Source organism: Belonocnema kinseyi, chromosome 2 (genome assembly GCF_010883055.1).
Source record: "Belonocnema kinseyi isolate 2016_QV_RU_SX_M_011 chromosome 2, B_treatae_v1, whole genome shotgun sequence".
In the NCBI taxonomy this organism is placed as follows: Eukaryota; Metazoa; Arthropoda; class Insecta; order Hymenoptera; family Cynipidae; genus Belonocnema; species Belonocnema kinseyi.
This window is the reverse complement of record NC_046658.1, coordinates 54,243,578-54,253,422: the sequence shown is the minus strand read 5'-3', so window position 1 is coordinate 54,253,422 and position 9,845 is coordinate 54,243,578. Positions and strand designations below refer to the sequence as shown.

At 29.6% G+C, this 9,845-nt stretch overlaps 1 protein-coding gene across 3 annotated transcripts in view; it reads right to left on the bottom strand.

The window, feature by feature from the left end:
- Positions 1 to 9,845, bottom strand: part of LOC117167159 (MAGUK p55 subfamily member 6) — a 61,185-nt gene that overhangs the window by 36,144 nt on the left and 15,196 nt on the right. For all 3 annotated transcript variants that reach the window (XM_033351881.1, XM_033351882.1, XM_033351880.1), the window contains exon 2: positions 2,956 to 3,071. In XM_033351881.1, the coding sequence (XP_033207772.1) occupies positions 2,956 to 3,071 (116 nt within the window). The remainder of the gene's footprint in view (positions 1 to 2,955; positions 3,072 to 9,845) is intronic.

Genomic DNA, 9,845 nt, shown 5'->3' with positions numbered 1-9,845 from the left:
TTCGTCTATCTAATTCCTCATTTATCTTCCCGTCCCTAGTAAATAAGTTACCAAGGTATACGAACTTATCAACTTGTTCAATTCTCTCATCATTTAATAAAACTGTGGCCTAATAAAAAAAAATTGCTACTCAACCCAGGTAACACAATCACGTGGAGGTAAGGTAATTGAGAGGTAAGGAAAGTTGTCAACAATGTCACTAATGTCATTGACTTAAGTAAATTGCGACGGACTTTTTAAATCACTATTAGATTCAAGTATATTTTCAGAGCCATTCAATCAAAATAATATATTAGCTTCGTCTCATGTGATATATAGGTAATGGTTTAAAAATGTTTGCCAAACAAAGTTTGGTAATACGATCCAAAATGTCATAAATAGGAAAAAATATTGTAAAATTACTTTGAATACTTTTAATATTAATGTGTACTAATAGTAACTTACATTCGATTACACTACAGTCAAAGGAGTTTTAATGATATTTTATTATTATGAATGCAGTAATTAATAAGAATTTTTAAACAAATAATCTTAAATTAAAAGTGATTATCATTACAATCTTTAACGTAAGTGTGCCAGTTATCGGATAAGCTTAAAGTCAATTTCAGATTTCATAAGCTAAAAAAACTATATTAGACATATTTAAAGCTAAAGAAATGGGTTTAATCGAATAAAGCATTTTAGAAAGGCAATTTACTTATTACTTGTAACAAATCCTATTAGAATGAATATTATAAGAAGTTCGAAGTTATAAATACGAGAATGCATGGGTTATTGGCAAGTCAGAAACCTGGCTGCTTCAGTTATCGACACTTCGATGTGTGAGTGATCGTTAAGAGTGTTTAGGAAAAAACATTTTTGCTGTGAACGAAGAACAAAACAGCTTAATATATGTAAAATACTGCCCATCTACCGACAACCCATGCATTGACGAACACTGGCATAATTACCTTATGGTAATATAGAAAATAGAAAATCTTAAAATTTGATGTTCTTTAAATAAAAATACGCAAAATCACAAAACACAGAAAACTATTCTGTGATTTTTTGAGTGATTTGAAAATGAAAATAATTTCTAGATAATGGTGTAAGAGAATATGCCGAAAGATTTAAATAAAAAGTAACTAAACAGCATTTTCTGCTTTTTTATAAACAAATTTTTGTATGAAAATGGAAGAAGTATTTTATTTCTCAACTTATACCACCAAGGTTGGTTGAACTTAAGGCCTTCTTCAATTTTGTCCATTTTCGCAGATGTCTGTTTTCGCAGATTAATAGCTAAAAATGTCATAAGGGTCTAATCTACCTTTTTCACAATTTTTCAGTACACATGAAAAGCTTCCTCAAAATTCGATTTTTCAATTAAAAAAAAATGTGTCGGTACTTTTGAGATGAATCAGTGCTAAATTAAACTTGGAAAAGCTTGACTGGAAAATCTTTTTAGGCTCCGAGAAATTTGGACCTTGGATTGTAACTTTGGATTGTAATAAAAAATCCAATTTGTTACTGAATCGACATAAAAAGTTTTATTAAAAAATGTTATCAAGTTTCGAGAAAATGAAGGGGGATTTTTGTTTTGTTCGATGCGCACGTTGGCACGTGATAAAACAAACTTTAGACGATGATAAAAAGTTCAATTTTAAATTTAATGAGAAAGTAAGAATTTACTTTTCACTTGGAAACTTGTAAGTCTTAATCAGCTGTTGAGGTTGATGCGACTGCACATGCAAACTTTGACTTAAGCACAAAATCACAGTTAGGCCCTTATAACATACTAACGAAAAATGAAATATAACAAATTAGGTAGAGAAAATTATTTCATCAGGACGTGCATAAAATTTTGTTTTGAGATATATACTGAATATGTCAATCAGGTCTTCATTTTATCTCACTGAAAATTGCACGTGGTCTCGAGCCTTTTTCTACGGAAATACCGATTCTCAAAATAGCTCGAAGAATGACTATTTCGAGGTTCCGTGGAACGATGTGAAGAATAAGTTGAAATCGGATTTTGTGATTCTCTAGCAAAAAATCTGAATTTATTGATTAATCGAATCACAAAAGCCAACAGCAACTTAGTCTTTACGTCGTTTGATAAAGCTTTAAAATAGCAATTCTTCGGGCTATATTGAAAATTGATACTTTGGTAGAAAAAAGCTCTGGACCTACGCGATATTATCAAGGAGATAAAATGAAGCCCTGATTTGCATATAATGTAAATCCGGGATTTTTTTCATTTTTCTCCCTAAGAGTTATTTATCAGGAACCATGGACAAGTCCTCCAACGTGATGAATTCAAAGAACAATGTTGTATATTTCAGCATCAAAGTAGAAAAGGAACTCAAATTCTACGAAGCCTACTATAACCTTATTAGGTCAGTTTTAATGATACAAAATAGAACATTGCGATTTTAATAATACTTGGAAAGTTATAAAATTTATTATTCCCGTGAAAGTTCCCTATTTTTCTAAATGAAGGAAATAAAGAAAAATGACAAGAAAACGGTATGATAAAATAATTACGGAAAATATTCAAACGCGATCATTGCTCATGTATGAAAAGAGGAAAATAATCAACCCTTTCTAGGTATGTAAAGCCAAACATCCTCCTACTGAGGAAATCGAAAATTTCGTTACACATGTTATTAAATTTACTAAAAAAATGAAGTTATACCTCTTTATAAGCAGAAAAAAGTTATAAAACGGATTTAAAAAATTGTTACGCCTCCTGAATATTAGAAAGTTTGACAAAAATTCAATTTAAAATTTTAATGTATTGTTCCCACTGTAAAAGTAGGTTGGTACACACTAGAGACAACTGGGCAAGTTTGAAACCTACATTTGGTTTATAGTGATATCTACTTTAGTTGATTCTACTGAAACTTCACTTTCTAAGTCACACAAAGTATACAGTAAATTACGTTTATTATTTTGTTTGAAATTGACTGTACTTACCCTAACCAGTGATTCTACAACTGGGTCATCTAGGAGACCCTTGAGGAAAAGGAGGTTCGTCTCATCAGCGACTTTTCCGAGTTCTTCGATATTATCTCTGACGTGCATGAAGGCAGCTGGAACAGTCACAGAATTCGTATCCATAACTGGCCTGAAAATCGCGTTTAGGGGTGGTAAAGGGTGGATGAAATGGGGAAGCAATGGTGAAAGTCTCGTCGGGCGTGGCCATCTCTCTAGGGTCTAGGAGATCAATATTCTTTCAGCTACAGGTGGCTAAAACAACGCGCTACGTTGATAAAGCTTTTCAGCTTCAATAAAGCTCAAACTTATAAGATGGCTTCAAACTTTGTTATTTAGATCTAAAGTTTAAACGCTTTCGTAACAAAGTGCTAAGTAGGTTTTAAACTTATTGTTTTTTATATTAAATGCTTGTGGTGTCACAAACAAAGAAAAAAAACAAATTGTAAGACATAAAAAATATAGAGTTTCAGTGACTTCCAGCTTATAATGTGAGAATGATTTAGTATATTTGAATATATTATTCTATGTTGAAAACAAAGGAAAACTTATTTCACATTTTCGTCCATTTTTTCATTTATTACAATCATTCGACCATTACTTGTGAACATTTTAATTTTTTTTGTATAGATAGATGGTACTAAATACTACATACAGCTAACGAAATTTAATTGTTGATAACCATTACTGTATTATATTGAAAAAAATTGTTATGAAAAATCGAGTTTTTGCAGTTTTCTCGAAAATAACGAAAAGTATAAGGAAAATGTTAAAATAAAAGTTTACACATTTATTAAAGTTCTCAAAAAAATGCTTCTATTTTTTATATCTTGCATCGTGTTCGTGAAAAAGTTATATTAAAAAAATGTCCCTTAAAAAATGATTGAGTCCCGTTGAACTTATAGGATGCCTTCCTTATAAGCATAAACTGTAAAAAATATTGCAAAAAAATAAAAAAGCTTATTTTTCTCAATATTAAAAAAATTCTGCTAGTATAAAAAAGGCATCATATCAGTTTAATGTGGGATAAATAAATTTATAAATTGAGAATTTTTTTGGTGTTAAATATAGTTTTTGACTTTTTCTCGTAAACGATCCAAGCTGTTGCGAAAGAGTAAGAGTAATTTTTTGTAGAACTTTACTACTTGCATATTTTTTTGCATCTTTAATTTTTTCTCAGAAAAATGCGATTATTTTAAAAGATTTTTTTATGGTGTGAAGCTGTGCTCGGTGAGCCTCAAGCAATTTTAATCGAAAGATGCTTGGAGTTTGATACACATTTTTCTTATTATAACTCTTTTTGTGCAAGTATTTTTCAGAAAATTGATTTTCTTGAGTATTTTTTAAAACAGTTTTTTAAGGAATATAATTTTTTTCAAACCTCCTTGTGCGATTTTGTTTTATAATTTGGTTTTTCAAAGTTTAATTTGGTTAGAAAAATGTATTTTCAAATCGTATTTTATTATTTTTTCAAATCATACCAGCATCATTTAATTACAACCTGAGTTGAACCAATAATTAATAAATGTTTCAAAAACTTTTTTTGTGATAAAAAGGTTTCTTGCAAATATAAAAAAAAACCTCTGTAGATTATAAAGTTCTCGGTTCGGAACAAAATTTCATAATAATTATTTTATTTTAAGCAAAAAGAGGCCTATTATATTCTAAATTCACAAATTGAAAATGAGAATACAATTTTTTTAAAAGCACTACCACGATTTTTTGATTGCATGACAAAAATATCCGAACATCATTAGAGGAGAAAACTCTGCAAAAAAGTCCAGTAATATCTCTATATTCAATTTTTAACAATCCCCGAGTAAAAACAGTTTTTTATTATAATTTTTGTTGTTGTTAAATAAAATTTCTAATTTAAAACAAAAGCGCTCATCACGATTATTTTTTAAAACAAAATACTATGCGCATACTATGTAAGAATAATATCAAGCAAAAAACTGCTTGTAATATCTTTTCTAGGTTCACTTGGTGAAGAATCACCGTGAGTGGTTGACCGAGAATGAAACTTAGGAAATGTGTAGTACATATAACATTCTATTTCTAACCAAACTTTTAATGGGATTTTTGAGAAAATCCACTTTCAAACATTTTATAAAACTAGCCGTATTTTGCTCTTTCGGAAAATACTGCATTTAAAAAAGAATGCCTGTATTTTTTTTATAAATTCGCAGGTAATCTTCAAATTGCTAAAAAAAAAGTGTGGTTCAACTGTAATATACGTGATTCTTTATCTTCACTCTAGAATGATATATTAAAATAAAAAATCATTCTAACACCATGGTCTAGAGTTTTCTCGAAATTTTTCTTGATTTGAAATAGAATTGGTTCATAGTTAAAATAAGTTTAAGGAGAGTTCATGAAATCTTACAAATCTTTACTGAAGGAAGGGGTCGGGTGAAAAGAATTTCCTACACAAGTTTCTTCGTTTTAATTTTTGATTTTTTAGATGTGCTAATTGTACCCTATTTAGGTTCTTAGAATTACTATTTATCATTACTTAATATGCTTTGAATTACATGGATCTCATGGATCCCATGGATTTCAAAGCGATTAAGCTCGATGGAAATCCTTTAACAAACTGTGAAAATCCCTTATCATTCTTTGAGTTTCTGTGAAATCTTTTGAAATCCATGGAACTGCTGAAAATCTTCAAAATTCTATCAAAAGCGCATATTAAATAATTTAATTTAAAAAACTAATTTTTTTTTTAAACTGTACAGAATTTTCAAAATAAAAAATGTAAAATTGAGGAAGTTTTCGTAAAATTTCCAAACATGAATAATGCAATTAAAACGCAGAATTAAGTGAATGGCTAGGGATAAATCTGAAAATTTAAAAATACAGTTATCAACAAGAGTTATTTACTAATTAAGAGACTAAGAATGTTGTATATCTCAATTATTTAAAAAGTCCACTATAACTTCGATTCGCTTATACTGGGAAATGTAATAAAGTGTTTATGGCTAAGTTTGACTCATCTTGCAGCGGCGAAGTTTTATGATCCATTTGCAAAATTATTTGACAGGAAATGGGACGTCTTAGTTATAGGATTATGGATACTAAATTTTGGCACGCATCCATTGAAAGAAAGCTCAAGGTCCACATGATTCTAACAAATGATTCTAACAATGCTTAAATGTTCAGCTTAGTTAACATCGGTTCGAGAACAAGACGTAAAGATGACCAGTCACACCCGAAATCTTCTTATATTCGACCTCCTTTCAGCATTTACACTTTGCACTACCTTGACTTTGGTGTTTTCCATAAATTACATAACAAATTCTTTGGGGGGGGGGGTGTATAAGCTGTTCCGTGGGGTTATGTAAGTCAATACTGTTATATAATATTGTTAACAATTAAATCAGATTGAAAATCCATGTATAAAAGTTATAATATATAACGTTAAAGTTCAGTAATTTGTCAATAAAAGATTGTAATAATAATATATAAGGACTTAATTTAGGTATAATTTGATTAGTGTTTTGATTTTTTCCATCATTCTGTAAAAAAGTATCTATAAAAACATAGTTTTTCAAAAATTTTGAAATTACTTCTGCAACTACAATCATTCAATATTTTTAAGGATTTAAGAATTACATTAATTATATAAAGGATTTCTATGGAACTTTAATATATTCCACGAGATTTCATTACATTTAAAAGAATTTCAATTATTTTAAAGTATTTTAAAGGCTCTTAGTAAGGCATTTTAATGAATTTTCAAGGATCTCAAAAGGATCCCAAGTGCGAATTGGCGGAGCTGAATACGCGGCCCAGTGTTGGTCCAATTTTGGCAGCCAAAGGTCGGCTGAAGATATTGGACCAATATCGGAATTTTAATCGGTCCAATGTTGAGTCACTGCTGGCAGCCTGTATTGGCTATTTATATTTTCCGATCCTCAACCGATGCTTGGCCCAGAATCGAAACTTTATTGCGCCAAGTCTCACTTTTAACACTTGAAAAACAAATCTTACACCAAAGATAAAAAAAATGTTTATTGAAAAATTGTCAAAGTTCGCAATGAAATTTTTTATGTTCTGTCACTCAACATTTTAAATGTTTATGAAAAATTACATTTCTTGTCATTGAAAAAAGTTGTAAATTAGTCTACAGCGGAAAAAACGAAAATTACAAAAAAAAATTGTAATCGATTTAAATTATTTATTTAAAAATTATTTTATTGATATTCCTGTTAACAGTTATATTTTACATTTGCATAACGTCGCATACTAATAAATAATTAGAAGAAGAAAGCATAAAAGGGTCTAGCCTAGCAGGATAAGATGATCAAAACTGCCCCTGCAGAATATGAAAAACTGATTACACCATCTTGTTCCTCGTCAAAAAGTACCCGAAAAAAACCAATTTTCAGAACTTAAAAGTCATGTTTCGTCCCTACAGACCGTATAATGTGATTTTCAGTTTTTTGCCGATATCACGGTCAATTTTTGAGCTAGAAAATTGTTTTTTTTTTCAAATTGTAGTTTCTTAGGCCCTACAAAATGAAATCCTTTTAAAAAATTTTGGCGCGAAATTCAAATTTTGACAGCGCTTTAAAAATTTCAAATTTTTTTTTCAAAAACACCGATCGACTCAACACTAGAAAAATATATATTATTTTTTGGCACCCGTTTTTTGGGCTTATGACTACGTCCAAAAGTCCCTCACACTTTCCAGAGCGGATTCCTAATGTTTTAAATGCTTTTTTATGCATTGGTTCTACAATATTGCAATCGCTGAATTTACAAAATATGAAGTGTATCTTTATAACTTAATACATCACAATAATCTGATATCAACGTTTTTAGCAGATAAAAAAATTCTTTGACGTAAAGCAACTTCCTTTTTCCCCATTATAATAAAATATACGAGCCAAATAAAATAGAAGTAGATAATAGAATAACGAAAAGATGATTTAAAGTATGTAGAGATTCATAGACGGTCAATTCCGAAAAATTCAAGTTTCTATTGACATTTGACGCTTTTTACTGCCAGAAAAAATATTCAGTTGGGTCTGTAGGGACGAAACATGACTTTTCAGTTCTGACCATCTTATTCTGCTAGACCCTTTGGTTCTTTAACTTTACTTTAACTCATCAAGATGGCTTTTTCACGGAGTTTTAACTTGTCGGTTTAGCGCAGTGGTTAGCACTACCGACTGCTAGGCGGTATATTTAGGTATATAGATGTAGGTTCGATACCACGTAGCGTTAGAAATTTTATTTGTAATATAATGTTCAAAATCTAATATATGTATTCAATATAAACAGAACCATTAATATTTATATCCAAAGTACTCACAATCAATTAATATATATTAAAAAAATTTTTTTTGCCATATCCTTAGACTATAGAAGTAATTCTTAAAATTAATCAAAATGTGTAAATGAAATTTCAATTCTTGAAATTATAAATAATATTCAAACGATATGCGGTCGTATAATGATGAATGGATAAATCAGATGCGTCCTAAAAAAAATTCAATGACTTTTTATCAGTTTTTGAATTAACTCCGGCATCCAGGTTGGTCCGGTATTGGTACTCAGAGTTGGGCCGACAATGACAGCTAAACCTTGGCTGCCAAGTGCAGGCCATAGTTATCATTCCGTCATTGGCGCGATAATGGTAGCCGAGCTTCGGCAATATTTTTGCCGACTATGGGCCAATGTTGAGCCGTATGTGACTTCGCACTTGGGATCTTATAAAAGAAAAAAAATTATTTTTTATGAAAGCCGTTTGAAACTTACGGAAAATAATTATTGTAACAATAGTTTTTGTAATTAAATTTTTTCTTACTGTCGCTCCTTACTAATAATTTAAGAATATTTGGATTTTAATAAACGCCGGCATATTTTCCAGGAGAAACAGTCCCTTACAGCTCTACTGTTTTCAGCTTTTAAAATAAGTAAGTAATCTTCTAATATAGTTATTTATTTATAAAGTTTCATCTTTAAAAAGAAATGTTCTCAGGACTTCCACCATAGAAAAATTGACTGTTAAAATTGGTAAGAAGCGACAGTAAGAAAAAACTAAATTGCAAAATCCATTCTTAAAATAAATGCTTTTTGTAAGTCTTAACATTTTTAACATCATCAGTAATATTATTTTTATCCTTAAAGAAAAAAAAACAACTATTTTTTACAGAGACCTGATTTTTGGCACGACAGTTAACTTAAATATTTCAAGGAATTCCAAGGAATGTTATTAGATTTCATATAATTTCACAATATTTTAAGGGATTATTTTATTCCAGTGAAATTTCAAAGAATTCATTCACAAGAATTTTAGGCTTTTAATCCAAGATTTGAAGAAATTTTCAAATATTTCAAGGTCTTACCTAAGAATAAAAATTTGTTTTTAAATTGAATACAATTTCAAAGCTTTTAGGTATAATTTAAAGGATTCATTAAAATGTCTAAGATCTGAAGATTTTAAAGAGATTTCAAATGAATTGAAATATTTCAGGGTATTTTTAAACAGTTCAAGGACTATTCAAGAACTTTGAAAAGTTTCAAGGAATTTCCAAGGATTCTAGCGGATTTACAGAAATGTCATACAGTTTCAAAAAATGTTTTAGAATTTAGGAAGATTTGCAAGGATTTTATAGGACCTATGAGATATTTTAAAAGCTCTAAATAATGTTTTTTTTTCAAAGATTGTATAGTTACTTGTTTATGTCTCTGGCAATACGAGTAAGTAACTAAATTGCATTTAACAAGATATAGCTGAAAATATTTGGAAAAATTAAGTAACATAGGGTGTTACGACTTTTTACATTATAGAGGGGTGGGGTAAACAATTGGAAAAGATAAGTTAATTAATTTATGGACGGTCAATCTTTAGAAGAAAAATC